The following is a 25,960-nucleotide window of genomic DNA, read 5'->3' as shown; positions in this document are numbered from 1 at the left end:
TTGTCGGCCATCATTAGAGGAGATTGTTAAATGTTGTGTTGCCACCTTCCTTAGGGCCCCGAGGTGATTATTTCAACGGACCAGAGATGCCGTTTTAACGGGTTGAGTGGGGGAAATTCTTGGAAGGTTTAGCTTCGGGCCAACATTTATATAATGGATTAGGCTTTTGTACAGGGACCCCACCACAAGTGTGCATACTAATATGCCTTGTGTTTGAGTTATTTTCAACTGAATAGGGGTACAAGGCAGGGGTGTCCATTGTCCCTGCTTTTGTTTGCCTTAACAATTGACCCGCTGATGAATACTCTCCCAAGGCTTTTTGTTCTAGAGTCTCCCAGTCTTTCTTCTCAAGGCTTTCTTTTGCAGGGTCAATAAATTGATATCTGCTTGTTTGGGCTGGTAAGACCCCCTCGGATTTAGAGGATGTTTCTGCAAAGGGATAGACATTGCCGGGGGTGGGGGGGGGGTGGGGGGGGGGAGGGAGACACGAGAGAGAGAAAGAGTTGGCATTACCTCATCTGTTATGTTAATATTGGGCTGCATATATATATATTTATTTTAAATTTAGAGTACCCAATTATCTTTTTTCCAATTAAGGGGCCAATTTCCAATTACATTGTGTGGCCAATCCACCTACCCTGCATATCTTGGGTTGTGGGGTAAAACCCTCGCAGACACAGGGAGAATATACAAACTCCACACAGACAGTGACCCAGGACCAGGATTTGAACCTGGATCCTCAGTGCTAACCACTGTGCCACCGTTCCCCTAGGCTGCAAATACTGATTAGGTGTGGCGGTGGCAAAGGGTTCCAGATTCTATTTGGGCGTGGATGGAGGGTGGCCCATGCACAGGGCCGAGTCTGAGGGCCCTGGCTACTGCCCTACTCCCGTTTTCCCCTGCAAGATTCATTTCAAGCCCAGTGGCGATAGCCACTTTGAAGATTTGGAATCAGTTTAGGCAGCATTTTATTTATTTATTTTATTTTTTAAAAACTTGTATCAAAGTAGGTTACAGCAAATAAACACCCCGGGAAACATTGTTCCCAACAATTAACTATACAGTTTGAGGGCAGCACGGTGGCGCAGTGATAGCACAGCAGTCTCACGGCAGTCGGGGCCTCACGGTAGCATGGTGGTTAGCATCAATGCTTCACAGCTCCAGGGTCCCAGGTTCGATTCCCGGCTGGGTCACTGTCTGTGTGGAGTTTGCACGTCCTCCCCGTGTGTGCGTGGGTTTCCCCCGGGTGCTCCGGTTTCCTCCCACAGTCCAAAGATGTGCGGGTTAGGTGGATTGGCTATGCTAAATTGCCCGTAGTGTAAGGTTAATGGGGGGATTGTTGGGTTACGGGTATACGGGTTACGTGGGTTTAAGTAGGGTGATCATTGCTCGGCACAACATCAAGGGCCGAAGGGCCTGTTCTGTGCTGTACCGTTCTATGTTCTATGGCACCGAGGTCCCAGGTTCGATCCCGGCTCAGGGTCACTGTCCATGTGGAGTTTGCACATTCTCCCCGTGTTTGCGTGTGTTTCGCCCCTACAACCCAAAGATATGCAAGGTAGGTGGTTTGAACACGCTAAATTGCCCCTTAATAGAAAAATGAATTGGGTACTCTAAATTAATTTTAAAAACTATACAGTGTGTAGAGTTTTCTTTTCTCCCCCCCCCCCCAACCACCCACCCCACCCCACCCACATACACACACCCTGCAACAAACAGCTCCTCAAACACGGTCACAAACATCCCTCTCACCTTATCTCAAACTCCCCTGCTGAGCCCCTTAACTCATACCTTATCTTCTCTAACCACAGGAAGTCATACAGGTCACCCAACCATGCTGCTACCCCCGGTGGCGTTGCCGACCGCCACTCCAGCAAAATTTGCCACCGTGCAATCAGAGAGGCGAAGGCCAAGACATCGGCCTTCCTCCTCTCCATGAGCTCCGGCTTCTCTGAAATCCCAAATATCGCCACCAAAGGGTCTGTGTCCACTCCCTCCTCCACTATCCTGGCTAACACCACGAACACTCCTGCCCAGAATCTTCCCAACTTTTCACAACCCCAAAACATGTGCGCATGATTCGCTGGCCCCCGCCCACACTTCTCACACTCATCTGCTACCCCCTGAAAGAACCCACTCATTCTTGCCCGAGTCATATGCACCCTGTGCACCACCTTAAACTGTATCAGGCTCATCCTTGCACAAGAGGAGGTCCCGTTTACCCTTTGCAGTGCCTCACTCCATACTCCCCAATTGATCACCATTCCCAACTCCGCTTCCCATTTCTCCTTGATCTTCACCACCTGCTCGCCTCCCTGCTCCCTCAGCCACTTACATATATCCCAAATGCTTCCCTCCCCTTCCACATCCAGAAGCAGCAATCGCTCCAGCAGGGTGTATCCCGGAAATCTAGGGAACCCCTTCCAGACCTTTCGTGCAAAGTAACCTGTAGATACTCAAACTCACTATCCCTCGGCAGCTCTACCCTCTCCCTTAGCTCCTCCAGCCTGGTGAACCCTTCCTCCAAATACAAATCCCTCACCTTGACCAGCCCCACTTCCCTCCACCTCCTGTATGCACTATCCACCCGGCTCAAACCCATGATTCTCGCACTTCGGCATTAGCACCGACATCGCTTCCACCCTAAAATGCCTCTTCAGCTGATTCCATATCTTCACCATAGACTGCACCACTGGGCTCCCTGAATACCGACTCGGAGCCATTGGCAATGCTGCCATCACCATAGCCCTTAAACTAGACCCCTTACAAGATTCCTCCTCCATCCTAACCCATTCTACCCCTTCTCCTTCCCACCACTGCTGCACCTTGTCCACATTCGCTGCCAAATAATAATGAAGCAAGTTTGGCAATGCCAACCCCCCCCCCCCCCCCCCCCCCCCGCTGCCTCTGGCTCTGTAGCAGGGTCTTCCCCACCCTCGGCACCTTCCCCGCCCACACAAAGTCAGAGATAGTCGTGTCCACTTTCCGAAAAAAGGCCTTTGGTATAAAGATCGGGAGAGCCCGAAAGATAAACAAGAACCTCGGCAGAATATTCATTTTCACCACTTGGACCCTCCCCGCCAACGTTAAGTGCAGTGCATCTCACCTCTTAAGATCCTCCCTGGCCTCCTCCACCAGCTTCGTTAAGTTCCACTTATGGAGCTCCGTCCATTCCCTCGCTACCTGAATCCCCAAGTACCTAAACCTATTCCTCGCTACTGTAAATGGCATCCCCCCTAAATTAGCCCGCTGTGCCAGCTCATTCATCGGGAATACCTTGCTTTTCCCTACATTCAGCATGTATCCCGAGAACCCTCCAAACCTCCCCAAAAGGTCCATGATCCTTCCCATACTCTCCAACGGATCCGAAACATACAGCAAGAGGTCAACGGCATAGAGCAACACCCGATGCTCCCTCTGTCCCCTCATTATCCCCTGCCACTCTGCCGACCCCCTGAGAGCCATCGCCAATGGCTCTGTGGCCAGCGCAAACAGCAGCGGCGACAGTGGGCACTCCTGCCTCGTACCCCTGTGCAAGTCAAAGCTTCGTGAGCTCATGTAATTCGTCCTCACCCTCACTCTTGGCGCCACATACAGCAACCGAACCCATGCCACAAATCTCGGCCCAAACCCAAACCTTCCCAAAACTTCAAACAAGTACTGCCACTGCACCCAATCAAATGCTTTCTCCATGTCCATGGACACCACCACCTCCGGTACCAGAGCTCTCGACGGATTCATCACCACATTCAGCCGTCTTATATTACTCGCGAGCTGCCTGCCCTTCACAATCTTCTCCAACCACCCCGGGACACAATCCTCCAGCCACCCTGCCAACAACTTAGCCAATACTTTGACATCCGTGTTCAATAGTGATATGGGTCTATACGACCCACATTCCACCGGATCTTCCCTTTTTTTGGGATTAGTGTGATTACTGCCTGCTTCATCATCTCCGGCAATTCCCCCTTCTCCAGTGCTTCATTAAACGCCCCCAACAGATGTGGTGCCAGGTCCGCTGCAAATTCCTTATAAAATTCTGCTGGGACCCATCTGGCCCAGGGCCTTCCCTGACTTCATACCCCTGATACTATCCAGCACCTCCCTCAGCCCCAGGGGCTCCTCCAATGCCTGCCTCTTTGCTTCCTCCAGCTGGGGAAATTCCAGCTCGTCCAGAAACCACCCCATGTCCCCTTCCTCTCCTCCTGGGTCTGCCTCATAAAGTCCTTGGTAATACTCTCTAAATGCCTCATTTATCTTTCCTGGCTCTGACGCCATATCGCCAGCCTCAGTCCAGATCTTCAATATTTCCCAGGATGCAGCCTGGCTCGCCTTCGCCCCATACTTGTATTGCACCCCTCTTGCCCTACGCAGTTGTCCTACCGTCCTCCCTGTTGTCAGCCTGTCAAATTGCCCCTGCAACTTTTTCCTCCTCGCCATTCCCTCCATTGTGGGTACCCTGGATTATTCCCTGTCCACCTCCACTATCTCGCTCACTAGATGGTCATGTTCCACCCTCCTTTCCTTATTCGCACAAATCATAAATGATATAATTTCTCCCCGGACCACTGCCTTCAGTGCTTCCCAAAAAATGCCCGCCGCCACCTCCCCATTCTGATTGAACTCCACATAATCCCTAATCGCCAACCGCAGCTTATCACAAAAACCTCCATCCGCCAACAACCCTGAGTCAAACCTCCACCCGTCAACAACCCCGAGTCAAACCTCCACCCCGTCATCTGCTCTCCTGTACTGAACCGAATATCCAGCCAGTGGGGTGCATGGTCCAAGATAACTATCCCTGCATACTCTACCCCCCTCCACCCCAACCAAAATCTCCCGACTCACTACAAAGTAATCAATCCTCAAATACACCTTATAGATGTGTGAAAAGAAGTAATACTCCCCCCGGGTTTTGAAAGCGCCATGGATCCAGCATACCCATCCTCTTCATAAACCCCCCCTAGCTCCCTTGCCATTCGTAACCTACCCATCGACCTGGGGCTCGATCTGTCCACCCTCGGCTCCAGGACACAGTTAAAATCCCCTCCCATGATCAACTGGTACGTGGCCAAATCCGGGATTGCTGCCAGCAACCCCTCATAAAACCCACATCATCCCAATTTGGGGCATACACATTTACCAACACTACCAGTGCCCCTTCCAATACCCCACTCACAATCACATATCTCCCACCTGGATCCCTCACCTCCTTCACACTCACAAATCCCATTTTTTTGCTCATTAAAATCGCCACACCCCTCAATTTCAAATCAAACCCGGAGTGAGAAACCTGCCTGATCCACCCCTTCCTTAACCTAACCTGGTCCTTCACACGGAGGTGTGTCTCCTGCAAAAAGACAACCCCCGCTTTCAAGCTCCTGAGGTGCGCGAACACCCACGACCTTTTAACCGGCCCATTCAGTCCCCAGACGTTTCATGTTACCAACCTTACCGGAGGCTTGCTTCTCCAATCCCCTCTACCCTCCGTCATCTTCCCCAATTAACTCCTGTCCCTTTAATTCCACTCTGTACCTAGCCCATCTCAGATGGCCCCTTTCTTCGCCCTTGAACATGTCATCTCTCACCCCCTGCCGCGTCGCGAAACCCCCCCTCCCCCCAGCCACCCCTCTCGGCCTTCTCCCCCATCACCTTTAGGCAGCATTTTAAACTGCGCTCCATGTCTCTATTGGCTCCGATTTGCCGGAACCATCTGGTTTGGATTACACTTTCAGGGCATGGGAGAGGGAGGGGTTGGATGGTTTTGTGCCAAATTCAGTGAAATCAGTTACTCCAGAGGAAGGACCACGTATTGTTCCAATGGGAACTGAAGCATGTGTCTGCAATAATGCACCTCCTGAAACCACAAACCACCCGACTGCTGCTCAACACATCACAACCTCAACTTGAGGCACAGCCGATCATAGAGCTACGGTGGTCTCAGAGAATTCGGACGTCTTCTGGTAGACTGAAATTTTGGAGAGGCTGTAGATGTTATCTCACCATTTTTTAAAAATAGATTCTTGTGAATAGTGGTCTGTTCATAAATAGGAAGGAATTTAAAAGGGGGAGGGAGGTGTGGTAGCATGGCAAAGCATGTGGACTTGGAGGGCAAGTCCAACTCACAAAGGTACAGTTGACTCGCAGAGCGCCAGGTGGAGCGTGAGCCCAAGCTTGCGGAGCGGTGGCTGAGTGCTGGCCAGCCAATGCCAAGAGAGTCAGCACTTGGCTCACTCTTGCACAAAGTCTCAGTGGCCAACAATAGAAAACGGTTGGTTGAGACTAGTTGATAAGCCACTGGAATATTCCAAAATTGTTTTCTCTTGTCCAAGATTTTCTTTTTGTAGTTGAAATTCCAAACTTCAGATGACTTTGAAGTTCTTTTTCTTATACCATGTTCAAAACTGCTAACTTTAATGCTGCTACAGAAAATATTACCACTGCAAAAATAAAAACAAAATAAGATGCAAGACCAAGCAAGGTGGGTGTAGAATACCAAAGGTGTATTTATTGATCATTGTTGTCACAGCTCCTTTAAAGTTATCATTAAGTTTTACAAACATCTGAAAAATAAAATCAACCCTCTAATGTTAAAACTCAATTTTAAAATAATTATTTTGCTCATGTGAATGAAAATAAAAGTAGCATTTTGCTTGAACATTTCAGCAGCTGTTACAAAACAATACTGACTGAATTGAAACAAAGCACATTCCATTTCTCTTAAGATTCTTAGAACATTTATCAGGCTATCGCAACCAGACCGTGTTCAGCTGAGTTTGATTTTTGATGCTGGTGTCCATTTTCAGCACCTCTCGAATAGCCATAGTCGCATAAGTGGAGGGAGGAAGTGAGAAATCCATTTTCAAGGCTTTATATTTACCATCTATAATAATAAAAAAACAGCAATTAATTTTAAAATATCAGACATTTATCAGCTGAACTTGTGGTTATTGAAAATGTTTATAGCTATGAGCCATGTTTATGTTGCTGTTAATATTATAACTACAAATACCCTACTAAAATGTTTTAAAAAAAAGAAAATGTTTATAGAACCACCAAACCACTTTTATTGCATTTTGCAAGAGAAAGTTGGTAATTTCAGTACATTTACAGTATCATAGGAAGTCATTTTTAGAGCGCTTTTTCTAAGACATATATCCAGACAAAATTATTCTTTCCCTCCCTTCATATTCTAAAGTCGTAGACAGAAACTACAATTGTCGGGCTGAGATTAAGGGACAGGCCAGCAGAACCAACAAAATGTTTTCACCAACCTGGAGAAAAATGTAAATATACAGGTGGTACCAATACAGTAGAGACTTTTAATATACATGCAGAGTATTAGAACAATTAGTTTTGTTTTCGACCCATCATTCATTGACATTAGGTATCAGGAAAAGGCTTTGTCCAAAATGTTCACCATTTTGAAGAAATTGAAATGTTAGAGATGAAGTGTTCCAATACTTTAAACATATTGGCTGCACAACAACAATGTGCATTTATACAGAATCATGAAAATGATATGAAAATCACTCATTGTCACAAGTAGGCTTCAAATGAAGTTACTGTGAAAAGCCCCTAGTCGCCACATTCCGGCGCCTGTTCGGGGAGGCAGGTACGGGAATTAAAGTGTTGCTGGCCTGCCTTGGTCTGCTTTCAAAGCCTGCGATTTAGCCCTGTGCTGAACCAGAATCATTAACCTAATAAAGCATCCCAAGCCGCTTCACAGGAACATTATCAAACAAAATTTAACACCAAGCAATACAAAGAGATGTTAGGACAGGTGACCAAAAACTTGGTCAGAGATAGCTTTTCAGAAACATCTTAAAGGGAGGAAAGAGAAATAGAGAGGGACTAACGCTTAGAAAGATTCTAAAGTTTGGTGCCGAGGTAACTGAAGATAGCCACAATGATGGACAAAATGAAAGCCTGGTAAGAGGCCAGAATTGAAGGAACGGCAAGACGTTGGAGGGTTGTAGGACTTGGAGGTTGCAGAGATATGGAGGGGCGAGGTCTTGAAAGATTTTGAAAACAAGGATGAGTTGTTTTTTCTCTAAAACTGAAACATTGCCAGAATGGAGGGGTGCGAGCCCAGGGGCAGTGAACGATAGGGATTTGGTGTGAAATTTAGAGTGGCCAGTCGTGTACTGGATTAGCTCAAGTTTATGGAAGGTGTGAGGTGACTAACCTGGAGAGAACTGGAATAGTTAAAAGACATGGATGAGGGTTTCAGCACTGGATGATCTGTTAGAGGAACAGAGATGGGTGATGTTTCAGAAGGGAAGTAGGTGGTTTCTATGATGGAAACAATATGGGGTTGGAAGTTCAGATCAGGATAAAATAGGACATCACAGCTGTGACCATTCTGAATCAGTATTAGGCAATGACCTGGGAGAGCAATGGAAACCGTGGCAAGGGAAGCACCAAAGACGATGAGTTTTCCCAACAGATTTGGAGCAAATTTCTAATCTTCAAATACTAGATGCTCGACAAATCAGAGGCCATGGAGAAGCTGAAAGAAGTATTGGTAAGGTAGAACTGGATATCATCAGCAAATGTGTGGAACATGATTTCCTGTTTACAGACGATGTCACTGAAAGATAGCATGTACATGAAAAACAGGCTAGGTCAAGGATAATTCCTTGGGGAACTCGAGAGATAAATGGTGTGGGAAGAGAAGCCATTGCAGGTTATGCCTTGGTTACAACTGGGATAAATAGAACAGGAAAGGACAGCTCCACACAGTTAGACAAAGAGGAGTGAAAGCTGGATGGTGAGGTTAGAAAATGCATTCCAAGTTAGTCAATCTAGCATCAATTGAACATCAAGGTTTATTCCCATGTTTTCCCTACCTTTAGAAGATTCAGGCAAAGGTATGCTTTCCAGCTTTTCCACATCAGTGTGAACCAATGGAATTTTGTTATCATCGTACACTAGAATCTCCCTGTGAATTTGAAGTTCCCCAAAAAAGAATGTGAAGGAAAATAAAATTACCAACATTAATCATTTTTTTTTGAGTTTATATGAGCAGTAAACAGAAAACTGGGAAAAGAACATTTGATCCATAACGTCCATTCAGACAGTGTAGCCTTGTGCACCATTTTCCCACCTGCTCATCACACAAACACCTGGAAGGGGCAAGAAAAAGAGAAAACATGAAGCCAATTTGCGTGTCAACCATGGCCCAGTCGGTAGTAGTCTCACCTCCTGAGTCAGAAGGTTGTGGATTCAAACTCTACTCCAGGACTTCACTGATGTTCAAGGGTGACACTCCAATGCAGGGGTACTACACTGTTGGAGATGCTGTCTTTCAGATTAAATGTTAAATTGAGGTCCCGTTTGCCTGTTCAAATGGATGTAAAAGATCCAACGGCACTATTTTGAAGAGTTATCCCAAGTGTCCTGGCCAATACCACCATACTAGTGCCAAAGAAGAACCGGGCAATGTGCCTCAATCTATCATTAAGAAGTGCTTCGAGAGGTTGGTCATGAGACTCATCAATTCCATACTCCCAGAATGCCTTGATCCACTGCAATTCTCATACCGCCAGAACCAGTCCACAGCAGATGCCATCTCCCATGCCCTACACTTATTCCTGGAGCATCTCGACAACAAGGACTCCTATGTCAGACTCTTATTCATCGACTACAGCTCCGCCTTCAACACCACAATCCCAGCCAAGCTCCTATCTAAACTCCAAAACCTAGGACTTGGCTCCTCCCTCTTCAACTGGATTGTCGACTTCCTGACCCATAGACCACAATCAGCAAGGATAAACAACACCACCTCCTTCACATTAGTTCTCAATACCAGGGCCCCGCAAGGCTGCGTACATAGCCCCCCTACTATACTCCCTATACAAACACGGCTTGTGTGGCAAAATGTTTCTCCAATTCCATCACAAGTTTGCTGATGACACGACCATAGTGGGTTGGATCTTGAACAATGATGACTCAGAGTTTGGAGGGAGATAGAGAGAACCTGGTGGAGTGGTGTAATGACACAAATCTCTCCCTCAACTTCAGCAAAACTAAGGAGCTTCAGGAAGCGAAGTATCGTACACAACCCTGTCAGCATCAATGGTGCTGAGGTGGAGATGGTTAACAGTTTCAAATTCCTAGATATGCACATCATCAACAATCTGTCCTGATTCACTCACGTTGACGCTACAACCAAGAAAGTACAGCAGCGCCTATACTTCCTCAGGAAACTAAGGCAATTCGGCATATCCACATTGACTCTTACCAATTTTTACAGATGCACCATAGAAACTATCCTATCTAGCTGCAACAAGCCTGGTATGGCAACTGCTCAGCCCAAGATCGGAAGAAATTACAGAGAGTCGTGAACACAGCCCAGTCCATCACGCAAACCCACCTCCCATCCATCAACTCCACCTGCACCTCCTGCTGCCTTGGGAAAACAGGCAGTACAATCAAAGACCCCACCCACCAAGTTATTCTCTCTTCCAGCCTCTTCCATCTGGCAGAAGATACAAAAGTCTGAGAACACACTAACAGGTTCAAAAACAGCTTCTTCCCCACTGATACCAGACTCCTGAATGATGCTGTTATGGACTGAACTGCTCTCTTGACACGTCTTCTCTACTGGGTAGTGCTACACTCCGTATGCATCACCCGAATGTCTATGCAGTTACATTGTCATTTATGTATGTCCTACGTGTTTTCATGTATAGAACAATTTGTCTGGACTGTATGCAGAACACTTTTCACTGTACCTCAGTACACGTGGCAATAAATCAAATCAAAACTCAATATTGATCCCTCAATCAACATCAAACAAAAACCTGATGATTGTATTACTGTTTATGGGAGCTGACTGTACACAATTGACTGCCATACTTACTACATTACAGCACTGACCACAATAAATAAATGCTTCATTGTTTTAATACGGTTCGAGACATCTAGTGGTCATAGAAAGCAATACTTAAATGCAAGTTTTTTAAAAATTCTGGCAAATTCCTCTTCAATTTCCTACTGCAATTAAGCATACTTTCAGCAGACTGTGGCAACTCATAAATCCTTCTAATCCTAGCCAATTTGCAGATTGCTTAACTGAAAACTTCCTTCCCTTTCAGGAACTTGTCCAGCTTCCTTCTGAAGAGATTCCATACTCTATTTGGATACTCTGTTCTAGAGATGAATATCCTGAAAATAAGTACCTCATAACAAATACCTAAATAATTTATCCGCTTTGCAGACGTGCTCCAAATGTATATATGCAAATATGGAAACTCCTCAGTGAGAAGCAGCAATGATGGATTGAGGGCAACACTCCACCTTGTACCCTCCAGTATGTACAAAATGAATAGCCAAGCGGGTGTGCACTTGAAATATCCCTCTACATTAGCAATCAGAAAACATGGATGACTTCAAATTGGGGGGGGGGGGGGAAGCACTTTTCCATGACTTTCAGCCAGTTCCATTTTCTAGCATAAATACTGCTCAGGCCACAAGTGACAAATCTGTGACTAGCCAGCTGTGCATGCAGTGCATAAAAAGCAGTGAATGAAACTGCAAAGAAAAGTTATTGGGAGGAAACAAAATGTAATTGAGTGAAGAGCACAGACAGCCAAGTGTGGCAGAGAGCACTTGAACTCCCCAGCAATAAGTCAAATAATAATTGTAGGTACAATTCTATGGTCCTTCATGGAAATCATTGACCACTGAAAAACCGATGGGGAGATGCCGGCGTTGCACTGGGGAGGGCACAGTAAGAAGTCTTACAACACCAAATTAGAGTGCAACAGGTTTGTTTCGGAGCACAGTGATTCAAAACAAACCTGTTGGACTTTAGCCTGATGTTGTAAGACTTCTTATTGAAAAACTGTAGCACAATACGGATAACTAGGAGAATTCAGAAAATGTAATGGATTCTTGTGCAATGCAAATTCAATGCTTAGGCTGTTGCAACTGTTTTAAATGTATTTATATGAAAACATGAATATTCCTAGTTCAGCGAGAGGCTCAAATTGAATCTTCCTCTCCTGCCAAGGCACTCCAGTGACTTTAATTATGGGGAACATCCAGGTGCAGTCTTATTTTTGTTAAGTTTTTGTCCAATTAAGTGGCAAGTTAGCATGGCCAATCCACCTACCCTGCACATCTTTGGGTTGTGGGGGCGAGACCCACGCAGACACGGAGAAAGTGCAAACACCATACAGACAGTGATCCGGACTGGGATACAACTTGGGTCCTCTGTGCCATGAGGCAGCAGTCCTAACCACTACACCACTGTGCTACCCCGGGTGCAGTCTTGTATATAGTTGATGTTTCCTATAGGTGTCACAGTTGCTTCCTTTAATTATTTTACCCCATTTCCCCCCGATTTACCAAGTGCAAAACCGCTAGAGATTTACATACACAAAGGAGTACAAAGTCAAAATGTACAAATATTATTTAGGATAGGAAGAATATCAACATTCTTCACCTCAAACATAAATAAATAAATACAAGGATATCTAGTGGAAATTCAACATTAGATTTTAAAAAATAAAACCATTCAAGACAGAATGGTGGCACAGCGGTTAGCACTGCTGCCTCACGGTACAAGGGACGTGGGTTCAATTCTGGCCTTCGGTGACTGTGTGGAGTTTGCAGGTTCTCCCCATATCTGCGTGGGTTTCCTCCCACAGTCCAAAGATGTGCAGGTTAGGTGGATTGGCCATGCTAAATTGTCCCTTACGTGTCCCAAGATGGGCAGCCTAGGTGGGGTTATGGAGATAGGGGAGTGGGCTTAGGTAGGGTGCTCTTCACGAGGGTCGGAACAGACTCGAGGAACCGAAAGACCTCCTTCTGCACTGTAGGGATTCTATCGATACCTTCATACTCACCAGTTAACATTCTGAGGACGAATAATTATCTTCCTGTATGCTCCTGATAAGGAATAGTCTCGAATCTTGTGTTTCATGTTATTTATATCCAAGCCATCTACGGCCATGATTTCTTCATAGACCTTGCCAACTAAAAATATACATAAACACAGACCCCATCAACTATTTGAAATGTACCATTTATCTACAATATAAAAGTCCCATATCACAAACACCAATAATTATTTTACAGAACAGCGGGACAAAAATAATTCTGAAACGACAAGTCACCGTAAAACAGTGGGATCCTTAAAGGCAAAGAACAAGATTGGAGTAGATTTTTCTTGGCACCAGGGTTTTTTGTTAAATAATTTTAAATCTACTGTGTCAATGTAAAACAGTATTTTGTGCACCATTGTCAGATTCAATTTTTTTTACTTCTCGCATACAAGACATTAAATTATAGTCATTTAGCAGTACAGAACTTGGCCGCTGCGGGAAAAGAGACATGTCAAAGCTTTTTGGCTTGCACTCATCAGGACACTTCCCAAGATTATCAATGGAAGGGGGAAACGCAATTTATACTGTATGAGAAGAGAGTGCTGTTTGGTTGGCAAGTGGACTCTAACGACAGAGGCATTGCCATGGAGAATCATAGAATCTACAGTGCAGAAGGAGGCCATTCGGCCCAGTGAGTCTGCAGCTGCTCTTGGAAAGAGCACCCTACCCAAGCCAACAGCTCCACCCAATCCCCATAACCCAGTAACCCCACCCAACATTAAGGGCAATTTTGGACACTAAGGGCAATTTAACATGGCCAATCCATCCAACCTGTACATCTTTGGACTGTGGGAGGAAACTGGAGCACCCGGAGGAAACCCACGCACACACGGGGAGAACGTGCAGACTCCACACAGACAGTGACCCAAGCCAGGAATCAAACCTGGAACCCTGGAGCTGTGAAGCAATTGTGCTAACCACTATGCTACCGTGCTGCCCTTGATGCACCAGTTTTTAAAAATAAATTTAGAGTAACTAATTCACTTTGTTTTCAATTAAGGGGCAATTTAACGTGGCCAATCCACCTACGCTGCACATCTTTGGGTTGTGGGGGCGAAACCCACCAATTCACAGGGAGAATGTGCAAACTCCACACGGACAGTGACCCAGAGCCGGGATCGAACTTGGGACCTCGGAGCCATAAGACAGCAGTGCTAACCACTGCGCCACCATGCTACCCCTTGATGCACCAGTTGATGGCTGACAGTTAACTGCCAAGCATTGTTTGAAATTTAAACCAGGTAGTTTGACTCTGATTGGTCAAGGCATTGCCCTGAGGAAAGAATCAGCAAATGGCTGCCACTTATTTTATTCAGCTGAATGTGTGTACACATTCTTTCTGTCTGCAAAGGTCAGGGCCTTGTGTATTAATATATGTAGGTTCCAGTACGTGCAAATATGCCACAGTGCGAGCCCAACGGACAATCTGAAATTGGTTGTCATGCACGCTGTAGATTATTTAGCAAATGTTGTCCAATCACAGAATCACGTTCGACACTGTGAGCGGAATCACCTCCGATATCGTCAAAGTCCGAAGTGGAGCAGGAAAAGTGTCCTTGAGCCCATTGATGTTATGGCGGTTAATTCCACCAGAAAATTGACAGGCATGGGTTCCACGTTGCATCACTGGCTGGCGGCCTCAGATTTGCCCTCCCTGCCAAAACCTCAGCGCTTCTAAGATGTGGGCGTCATATCTGAAGGCCACTCCTGCGCATAGCAAGCACACTCGGTTCGCTGGGAGGTCATGGCTGCCAGACCCTGGAAACATTCTGCATCTGTACTAACCCGCTTCCTCACCCAGCCCATGCACCCACAACTCCCCGCCCCCCCAAACTCACCTCTTGCTTCCACGGCATTCCCTCCCACTCACGTGTCCCCAGTTTGCCCTGTCTCCCGCTCATCCCGATCCCCCCCCCACTCATCCCCTTTCACCCAACTCATCCCCTGCTGCCTCCACCACTCGCCACCCCCCCCCGACCCCACTCACCTCCAGAAGTGGAGCCATTCCAGGAGTGGTGCTGCAACTAGTGTTCTTTCACTCAGAGCTCTCCTTGGAGCTCTGCTCACCAGGTGCATGTCTTTTGGAACTGGTTGCACATTGCGCGTCGTGACATCATGCCGTCATGGACGCATTATTTTATGTGCGGGCATGATTCTGGCATATGGGCCTAATAATGGTATGTGGATGTATTACGATGAGGTTTCTGACATTGAGCAGTGGGAAAAGCAGTCCATCACTGATCAGAGGGGAAATGATCGTGTCCTGCATTACCGTCAACTGGAAAGTGACTACGGTCTTGTGTCATTATTTTCCGCCCTTGCCGCCAAATCCACCCAACACGAACAAGAGTGGAAAATTCCAATCTGCGCTTTGCATTTGGCAAACACAGGCTGGTTGGGTACGGTCCATAACTTGCCGTTACGAACTACAGCTGGGAGACGCTGTTTGATATCATCCGCCAGTCTTTGGAACATCTGGCCGACATACCTAGCATCACACTGGCACTGAAATTCATACACCACATTACTCATTTTTGTTATAGGCAGGACTTGATGGCAGCATCCTGTTTGTGGCAAGTACCACTCATGTTGTGACTGCATGGTGCAGTGTGAAATAGCTAGCTTCACCCATTGCTCAGATTTTTGAGATACCTGCTCCCTTCCAGGGGCCAAGAGTAATGGCCGTCGCCAGTTCATGAGTTTCATAGAATTTCATATATTCTGTGTGACACACTGTGTAAAATCACAAGATTAGGGTAGTCATTCTCTCACTGCCAATGAATTATGGTAGTGACCGAGTGTGGGTAGGTCTCGAGCACATTAATTGTATGCCGAATCAAATGAAGTACATAAAATCACTTCCTAATAACTTACTTTTATGCTTTGGATAGAGAACATCAAATCCAGGCAAGGGCATCACTACATCATGTATCGTATGTTTTGCGACATCAGATTCCTCAATTGGAACTGCAGTTACTGAAAATCAAGAAAACTGGCATCTTTTATGTGTCATTTGTAAACATGGTTTCTTGATTCTTAGCATGATCTAGGTAATCAACTCAAACACCAAACAATTTTACCGATAGTTTTGTGACATGCTCACATGAATGCAGAAATGTCACAACATTATTCAAGAGATTTGCGAACAATGTGACTCATTTGTCCACTTGAGCAAAAGATACAAGACGACGGCAGGTAGGTAATTTCACACTGTTTGGAATTCAGACAGGGTGTAGTACATATCAAACTCGTGCTGTATTTTAAAAACTGATGAAGCTGTCGCAGTTCGAGCCAATTTCATAAATTGATGGACTCATGCCTTTTAGGGAAAGAAACCCGGCGTCTTTTTCCGCTCAGGCCTAAATGTAAGTCAAATCCCACACCAACATAATTCAGCTCGTCCTAAAGCAATAAAGTTGTTGATACTGTGCGTCTTATAACAATTAGCTGTCCGATTAGGTGGAACTTTATGCATGTCATCAAGATCATTTGCACACAGAGCACCATTGAGCAACATGACTCTTGGTTTCCAACTGTGTATATTATACAGATATAGATCGAAATTTGATGGGATGTAGTACAGGTGCATTACAAAATCGATAGTCCAATTACCTCCTTTCAGCACCAAATCTCCTTGCACAGCTTGAAGTCCGTATTCTTCAATCCTTTTGCTCACTACTTTGTTCCACACATAACTCTGATAGCTGTGAATGTACATTAGTCGATTATTCCTTGGAATCTGAAAGTAAAGAAAGAGTGAATCCAACTGGATTTTTCAAATCGTAGGCACCCAGCAGCTAGGAATTCAAAAGTTTCAAATGGCAGGCGTATGTTTTATGTCAAACTTTTAAGTTGGATTCATTTAAATTGACGTCCAAGGTTATTAATAATGAATGCATGCAACCGCTTCGAGTTTACAGCGCTGCATTTTTCATGAGGTTGTTTTACTGCAAGTGAGGATTGTCCTTCAACCATGACATTAAGAACACAATAGATCACAACTATTCATTCAGAACCTGGGTGAAGATTATTAAAACATGGCAAAAGGATTTTTTGAATTAAGTGGGTGGATGGAATATACAGCACAGAAATTGGCCCAACCAATGGCAGCCATGTTCCACGTGAGCACGTATATGCTGAAACTTACCATACCAAATGCTGATGCAATGTTCTTCATTCCATATTTTGCCAGACCTCGCAGCAACTGTCCTTCTACACACCTTTTCACTGGAAGCTTTCTCAATGCAGCCTCAGGGTCCTTGGTTTTAGCCCATTCTTCTCTGCATTTTACCAGATATCCTCTTTCTGCTAGAGGCAAGATAGAAATGGTATGAAACATTTCTAAACTTTTCCAATCAAATGCAACAATCTTCTTGATAAAAAATTGTTTTGTAGCATTGGACATGCATAAAAGGTACAACTATTCCTACCTCCAGGTCGAGGCTTTAGGATTAAATCCATAACTTCACTCCATTTGTTATGCAGAATTGCTCTAAACAATATAACCAGTTATGACAATGAAAACACATGTCCAACAAAACACAGCAACAGGTCGTCATCTGCCAGAAAATAATGGCAAATGTAAGAGAAACAGAACAACAGATTTTGGATGAAGAAATTCATTTCAGTGGAATTCAAACATTTAAATCAATTTTCACCCTTTCTCACAACAATGCCTTGAGCACAGTAATGACTGATAACTCCACATTTAGGGCTTGAAAAGAGGACAGAGGGACCTTTAGGGTGAAGGACATGCATGTGGACAGTAGGATAGCGACCGTGTAGGAACTGCTGGGAGAAGCTCCGACTCCCGAAAAGAAATGAGCTTCAGTACTTGCAGCTGTGCGACTTTCCCCTTAAGTGGACCAAGACATTCCCCCAGATACCCGGACACACTTCTAGACAAAATGATAGCGCTGGATTAGCGGAGTGGAGACACATGTGGCGACGCATATGGATGACTCAGAAGAGACTAGGACCTCACTGGACAAAAACGCAACGGAAATGAAGGGAGGAACTGTGTGGAGATAAGGGAAGGACCCTGAACTCCATCTCATTGTGCGCAGGACTAAGCATAGTGCAGGTCGATTGGTATACAGAACATACCTAACCAGGTAATGCATAAGCGGATCCTTCCCGGAGGTGGAGAACAAGTGTAAGTGGTGTTGGGGGGTACTCATATGTTCTGGTCCTGTCCCAGATTCGGGATAGCCTTCTTCGAGGCCATGTCCACGGTTGTGATGGAGCCATGCCCGTTTGTGGCGCTTTTCGGGGTGTCAGAGCTTCCAGAGCCCTTCACAGAAACGGGTCAGACGCCCTGGCCTTTGCCTCTCTGATCGCCTGGTGGAGGTGGGGTGGAAATCGGCAGTCGCACCCAGTCTTGGGACTGGCTCTCAAACCTGGCTAAATTCCTAAAGCTTGAATAGATAAAATTCTCAATCAGGCGATGCGAGGAGGGATTCCATGACATGTGGAGAACGCTTGCCAACATTTTTGAGGACCTGTTCATAGCCAGCAACTAGGGCAGAAGGGGGAAAGAAAGACCGAAGAGGAAGGGAGGGAGGGCAAGCCATAGAGAAAAACGCACTCAACACGGTGGTGGTTGGGGGTGTGTGTGTGTGTGTGTGTGTGTGTGTGGGGGGGGGGGGGGGGGGGTGGAGAAGAGAGGAGAGAGAGAGAACAAGTGAATCTTCACCTTGGAAGACATTTGTTATGTTTAATCTCAATGAGGAATGAATGGGAGGGAAGCAAGAGAGGATGAAGGGAAGCTGGTGGGTGAGGAGGGAGGAATAGATGGCTTTGCAAGCAAGGGAAGTAGATTAGAATGGGGATATGTTTGTCAGGTTTTCATTTACTGTGGTAACTTTCAATATGGCTTACTTGGAGACAAGGACAAGATTAAGTGGCAAGACAGCAGTAGTGCAGTAAGACCCCATATTTTGTCAGCATGATCAGAAACAGAAGGTTTTGGAAGTATGAGGTATCAGGTAGTCACATGGCTAGGTGCTGGTTGGGTAGAGGTGCTGTGCAGCCAAGTCCATCAAAGAACAGAAAGGCCATGAATCAATGGGTTCATTGGGTCCGTCAGGAGCTTGCTCCATTAACAGTTGGCTTGAATTAAGGTGGCTGGGGAAACCGTTGAGTGTGCAATATGGGACAAGAGGGATGGGTAGCATGGTGGTGCGGTGGTTAGCACTGCTACCTCACGACGGCGAGGAACTGGGTTTGACCCTGGTCCCGGTCATTGTCCGTGTGGAGTTTGCACATTCTCCCTGCGTCTGCGTGGGTCTCGTCCCCACAACCCAAAAAAGATGTGCAGGGTAGGTGAATTGGCCATGCTAAATTACCCTTAATTGGAAAAGAAATTGGGCACTCTAAATTATTTTTTAAAAAGGGACAAGAGGGATTTAAGAGATGGCTTAGAAAACAGTATATGGGGCAATGTCACTAAGAAAAAAATGGCACCTACAGAAAGAAAGCATCATATTGTCTTTTTAATTTTGTTTCTCAACTTACTGCTAAGTGAGAGCTTTCAGAATTTAGACTGCATAATACAATACTCACTCGGTGAGCACCGAGTAGGGCAAACAGCAGTTTTGTTTTCCAAGCCCTCATTGTATTTTCACTGTCGTGGATAAATACATTATAAGTCCAATGGATTTCTGAAAGCTAAAATGGAGGTTTCCCATGCACAGAGTACAAAGCTTGTAAACTGGCATTTTAGAGAATGTATTAGATAGACAGAAACAAAATCCTTATGTAAATTGCCATGTTTGCTTTTCTAATGATTTGAAACACAAAGCACTTCAGGTTCCAACTCAATTTCATGCAAAAAGGTCCCAATTTTCTGGCAGCAATACCACAACTAAAGAGAGAAATCTTAATATTTTTATTTCATCTAACAAGTGAAAGGCTCATTAACTTAATCCAATAATTCACTGCTGCAATATTATACATTTTGCAATGAAAACAAATGTGAAACATTCACCTTCGTTCATTAACATTTTGATTTCTCACAGATTAAGATCAAACATGGTTTACTGGAGTCCGAAGGTCATGAGGTCAAGCACTCCTTCAGAGATCAGAGCACAATCTAGCCTGATCCTTTCTTTCAATGTTGCAGTGAAGCGAGTGCTGAATTGCCAGGCGTGACACTTTTGGGATGATTATTCAGTTGGGGGTAACCGTCAATCATTACCACCAAGATAAATTATCTGGTCATTTATGTCACTGCATTTTGTGGGACCTCGTTGGATGCATTGGCCAGCACTTGAACCAACACGTCAAAACTACTTCATTTACTGAAGCATTTTGAAATGTCCAAGGACATAGAATTGTTGTACAAACGCAAATCATTTTGGTTCTCTCCCATTCCTGACTATTTTGAGGTAACATTTGCTTCAGCTGTCAAAAAATGAGTTGACTTGGAGGCTCAGAATGTGGATTTGGAGTGTTCAATAGGAACTGTGAAAGTATCACCTGAAATGCATAAATATTGACATGCTCTCTCCTGTCACCAGTCTTTAGATAAATAAGCGTGGCAGTCTGAAGAATTGATCATAAGGCACCTATGCTTAATTAGCCACTGCTGTTTTTCAGAGCAGTGTGTTACACTGCACAGTTTTGACATTAATTAAGAAAAGGAAGGTTTAACTTACTTTCCTACTTGGTAAGTAGGAACTGCTGTGGTTCCAAATCTCTGCATTCCATAGTAATTAATAAATCCAATGTCCCTGAGTGAAGTCATCGCTTGCGCTACCTGTTGATTCGATCCAGTGATGTTCCTAATAAATTACAAATAAAATCAGTATAAGCAATAAAGTTGTCCATGTCCAGTTACAACAGTTAATGGGCAAGATCTGATTTTGCATAGAAATTATTTATCATGTTAAAACCAATATCCGTTCTAAACAGATACCAATGATTCACTTTGCCCTTTTAGTTGTTTTTAAAAAAAACAATTCAGTGTACTAAATCAGCTGTTTGTGCTGCCAAATAAACAAAGCGCTGACTGTGCTCACTGACTCCTCACTAATAAAGTTCAGTTTTTGGACTTGCCAAACATCTTTGTAAGTACTTAAGTGTGGGACAAGCAACAATGACACACATTATATTTACAGTTAAGTCAGTCTTCCAATGTGGCAGTTATGTTTCTTGCCTCAGGGGTAGTAGTATTTATTAGTTACAAGTCAAAACAAGTGAGAAAGATTTTAGCTAAATAATGGTTATCCAAATACTGCACCAACAGATCGATAATTTTAATAAAAGACGATTTGCATGTTAAAAGCTGCTGAGATTCACACATCCCGTTAGTAATCATGCTCTTCGTCAGGGCTGTAATGTCATATATCATAATTCAAACCAAATTCATTGCATTTTCTCTTCATGGTTCAAATCTCTCAGAGACAATACATAAAAGCAGCATTGGGTCCACATGAGAGATCCAGGGCCAAGCTTGAGATGGATTTGACAAAGAGTCATGTGAAGGGAGGTTGCAGACTGCAACTTTCACTTAGCAGGTAGCATGAGGAAGCCAGATTTCCATCAGCTGATGGCAAGTCAATAGGTACACACTACTCATTGAACTTGGGTATATAGAACATAAAGGCAGCTGGTTTATGCATGACCTGGAGTCTGTCACTACAATGAAGCAAACCTGCTGTCGGGAAGTCGTAAATTATTGAGACAACAATTGTCTTTATAAAAAAAAGGTTATCTAGAAGTTGCGTTAGGCAAACCTGTGCTATTGTATCCAGGGCTCATAGCCTATCACAACTGGATTATAAAGAGGGAAACAGTTTCTGAAACACGACACCTCTAACTAGTGGAACTGTCATTAAATAGGGAAATGTGTGGCAAATTGGGATTAGGGGGATATTAGGAATGTATTCTCATATTTTAAGTTGATTTGAATTGTTCACTATGCTGCTGAGGAAGGGATCGTTGATTCCTACTCTTTTCTTATTAGTTCCAAGTTATTTAAACTGAGATGTCGGGGAATAGAAAAGGCTCTGTGAGGACAAGACAATCAGAGACCAAGCAATATCTCTTCTAGAGGGAGCTGCTCATGATTGACCATCTGACCTCCTCCATTGAAGGGACCTGGGAACTTCATAGAATTATTATAGCACAGAAGGCGGTCATTTGGTCAATCGTATCTGCACCAGCATTCTAAATGAGCATGCTCAGCTCCAGAAAACTCAAAGCCAAAGCTCAAACAGATGGTAATCAAAGCAGCAAGAATAAAATCTAATTCTGGACACAATATTGAACAATTTCATGAGTAACTAGGCAACGAAATAGTGTGAATGAGAGCGCTATTGAACGGAGTATTGAGCAAAACAGAAGATAGTAGATAGTAGTGGATAAGAGAACATCTTACCAACAGTGAGAATAATATAATAGAATTTAAGGTTAGGCTTATAATGAAAAAAAGAGCATGATAGAAACATTCAATTTTATCATTCAATTTTATAACAGATTTTAAAGGGGAGCCAAAAGGAGATGGTATTACCAGCACTATTAAAATGGTGCAAACGTGTGCCATTTTTAGAGGTACTTTACTATTATTCTTAGAGATACTACAGTATTGAGTGTGGTAATGTCTACTATTAAGGTGGTTTAGATCAAACAAAAGAGAAAAAGCAAACCAAACATGAAGCACTCTGGATGGGTTGGTGTGTCAAATGACATTTAATGTGGATAAATATAATAAGACTATGGAAGGGAAATTAAAAGGAGGTAGAAGGATAATGATGGATCGCTCACTTAAACTTGTTAATTGGATTTCAAGCCAGAAGGTACTAGGCACAAATACTTTCTTAGATGAAAGGTTTATTTACAGAATATGCACCAATCAAACTGATTCCTCCGATCTCTCGGGTGCCAGAAAGTCGAAGTTCTGCTGTTCAAAAGCTAAATCTCCAATAGCAAAGTGTACTAGCTTGCAACTTTTCAGTTTCTTACTTCCTCTGCTTGACTTAAAAGTATCTGTCCATTAAATATCCATGGATTAAAATGATGATGACAAAAGTAAAATAAATGGGAAATAAGGGAATCAACAGGAAGGGCCCTTACAAAACCAATAATGCAGTGTGGAGTTGTAGTAAGGAAAGGTGAATCAGATGGAGCAAAATTCCAAAAGCTGATAATGCGTTTGCATCAGGCACTGGGATTGTCAGATCAAGAACACAGAGTACAATTCTGGTCACCATGCTACACAGCAAGGATCAAAGAATTAAAAATAGAATATAATAGGATATTGAGATCAAAGTTGGTGCAGAAAAGGGAAACCAAACTGATGTCCAGACATGAAGCAAGATTGAAGAGCCATGGATAATTGGTTCTGAAGGGGGAAAAATACAACTTAGATTCCTATATATTCAGACTACCACAAATTCTAAAACTGAGACACTTACACAAGCTTGGTCAGAATAAAGTTTGAGACTTCCATATCACCAAATGATATTAACTTTGAAAATATACAGAATGATTACAAATTTGGACCTCAAACAAGCTTAGGAGTTAGTGGTGGCGCTGGATGCAGAGAAGGCGTTTGATAGAGTTGAGTGGGGGTACCTATGGGAGGTGCTGGAGAGGTTTGGATTTGGGGAGGGATTCATCAAATGGGTGAGGCTGCTTTACGCGGCGACGATGGCGAGTGTAGTCACAAATGGAAGGAGATCGGAGTATTTTAGGCTCTATCGTGGGACCAGGCAGGGGTGTCCCCTGTCCCCCCTGCTCTTTGCACTGGTGATTGAACCGCTGGCCATGGCGTTGAGGGAGTCAGGGAAGTGGAGGGGTCTGGTGCGGGGGGGGGGAGGAGCACCGGGTATCGCTGTATGCGGACGACCTGCTGTTATATGTGGCGGACCCAGAGGGGGGAATGCCGGGGGTGATGGAACTGTTAGCGGAATTTGGGGGCTTCTCGGGCTATAAGCTGAACTTAGGAAAGAGCGAGGTATTTGTAGTGCACCCGGGAGATCAGGAGGAGGGAATTGGGAGGCTCCCCTTCAGGAGGGCAGTGAAGAGTTTCAGGTACCTGGGGGTGCAGGTGGCCAGGAGTTGGGGGGCTCTTCATAAGCTTAACTTCACCAGACTAGTGGAACAGATGGAGGAGGAATTTAAAAGGTGGGACATGGTGCCGCTATCGCTGGCGGGCAGAGTGCAATCAGTCAAAATGACGGTTCTCCCGAGGTTCTTGTTCCTCTTCCAGTGCTTGCCCATCTTTATCCCCAGGGCCTTTTTTAAAAGGGTGACCAGCAGCATCATGGGATTTGTTTGGGCGCATGGCACCCCGAGGGTGAAGAGGGTCTTCTTGGAGCAGAGTAGGGATGGGGGGGGGGCTGGCGTTGCCCAACCTCTCGGGGTACTACTGGGCGGCCAACGTGTCGATGGTGCGTAAGTGGGTGATGGAGGGGGAGGAGGCAGCATGGAAACGGATGGAGAGAGCGTCCTGTGGGGATACAAGCCTGGGGGCCCTGGTAACGGCGCCGTGGCCGCTCCCTCCCACGAGGTATACCACGAGTCCGGTGGTGGCGGCTACCCTCAAGATTTGGGGGCAGTGGAGGCGACATAGGGGAGAAGTGGGGGGCTCGATGGAGGCTCCGTTAAGGGGGAACCATAGGTTCGTCCCGGGGAACATGGATGGGGGATTTCGGGGATGGAATAGAGCGGGCATTAGACAGCTGAAGGACCTGTTTATCGACGGAAGGTTTGCGAGCCTGGGGGAGTTGGAGGAGAAATTTAGGCTCCCGCCGGGAAACATGTTTAGATATCTGCAGGTAAAGGCATTTGCTAGACGGCAGGTGGAGGGATTCCCTGCGCTCCCCGCGAGGGGGGTGAGTGACAGGGTGCTTTCGGGGGTCTGGGTCGGGGAGGGGAAGATATCCGATATCTACAAGCTTATGCAGGAGAAGGAAGAGGCGTCAGTAGAGGAGCTGAAAACGAAGTGGGAGGGGGAACTGGGGGAACAGATCGAAGACGGGACATGGGCTGATGCCCTGGAGAGGGTAAATTCTTCCTCCTCGTGTGCGCGGCTTAGCCTCATCCAATTCAAGGTGCTGCATAGGGCCCACATGACTGGGACGAGGATGAGTAGGTTCTTTGGGGGTGAAGATAGGTGTGCCAGGTGCTCGGGGAGTCCAGCGAACCATGCCCATATGTTCTGGGCATGCCCGGCATTAGAGGAGTTCTGGAAGGGGGTGGCGAGGACTGTGTCAAGGGTGGTGGGATCCAGGGTCAAGCCAGGATGGGGACTCGCGATCTTTGGGGTTGGGGTAGAGCCGGGAGTGCAGGAGGCGAAAGAGGCCGGTGTGCTGGCCTTTGCGTCCCTAGTAGCCCGGCGAAGGATTTTGCTACAGTGGAAGGACGCGAGGCCCCCAAGCGTGGAGACCTGGATCAATGACATGGCGGGCTTCATCAAGCTTGAGAAGGTTAAATTCGCCCTGAGAGGATCGGTGCAAGGGTTCTTTAAACGGTGGCAACCTTTCCTTGACTTTCTGGCTCAACGATAGGGTACTGGGACAGTAGCAGCAGCAACCCGGGGGGGGGGGGACGGGACGGGACGTTGATTATGTTAGCTTATTTTATTTAAATTTGATTTATCTAATTTTAATTTATGGTTAAGTTCTCTTGGTTGGGGGGGGGGGGGGGGATGTGATGTTACGGTATGGGGGGGATTGTGGGTGTTATGGGGCTGTTAGTTGCATATTACTGCTTTTTGCTATACTTTTTGTTATATTTTCTGTAAAAAATTCCAATAAAAATTATTTAAAAAAAAAACAAGCTTAGGAGTGTGCTGCCGCACATAAATCAACTACTTTATACTGAGGGTAATGAATGTATGGAAGAGTGCAGTTGCTTTAGAAAAATGTAAGGAAGTTTACTTTTTTGATGGGAGTTAGAGAATAAGGAACATTAGTTTCTGATGCAAGCGAAGTGGATTGCAGTACGTTACCATCCTGTGCATTCCCATGTTCCTAGGTAAAATTCCTAGTGCGCTCTGCTGGTAATCTGCACTGAAATCACGGTGAAATTCATAGTCAGATCACCTTATCTCCCGG

At 45.2% G+C, this 25,960-nt stretch overlaps 1 protein-coding gene across 6 annotated transcripts in view; it reads right to left on the bottom strand.

The window, feature by feature from the left end:
- Positions 1-6,481: 6,481 nt before the first annotated feature.
- Positions 6,482-25,960, bottom strand: part of pus7 (pseudouridine synthase 7) — a 64,596-nt gene continuing 45,117 nt past the window's right edge. For 5 of the 6 annotated variants that reach the window (XM_038811611.1, XM_038811613.1, XM_038811614.1 and 2 more), the window contains 8 exons: positions 20,555-20,680; positions 17,327-17,388; positions 17,044-17,204; positions 16,509-16,635; positions 15,771-15,872; positions 12,858-12,987; positions 8,853-8,944; positions 6,482-6,883 (listed from right to left, as the gene is read on the bottom strand). In XM_038811611.1, the coding sequence (XP_038667539.1) occupies positions 6,747-6,883; positions 8,853-8,944; positions 12,858-12,987; positions 15,771-15,872; positions 16,509-16,635; positions 17,044-17,204; positions 17,327-17,388; positions 20,555-20,680 (937 nt within the window). In that variant the 3' untranslated portion in view covers positions 6,482-6,746. The remainder of the gene's footprint in view (positions 6,884-8,852; positions 8,945-12,857; positions 12,988-15,770; positions 15,873-16,508; positions 16,636-17,043; positions 17,205-17,326; positions 17,389-20,554; positions 20,681-25,960) is intronic. The other variant, XM_038811612.1, reaches the window with a different exon arrangement.

Source organism: Scyliorhinus canicula, chromosome 11 (assembly GCF_902713615.1).
Source record: "Scyliorhinus canicula chromosome 11, sScyCan1.1, whole genome shotgun sequence".
Classification (NCBI taxonomy): Eukaryota; Metazoa; Chordata; class Chondrichthyes; order Carcharhiniformes; family Scyliorhinidae; genus Scyliorhinus; species Scyliorhinus canicula.
The sequence above is the reverse complement of the archived record's forward strand: the minus strand, read 5'-3'. Positions and strand labels throughout refer to the sequence as shown.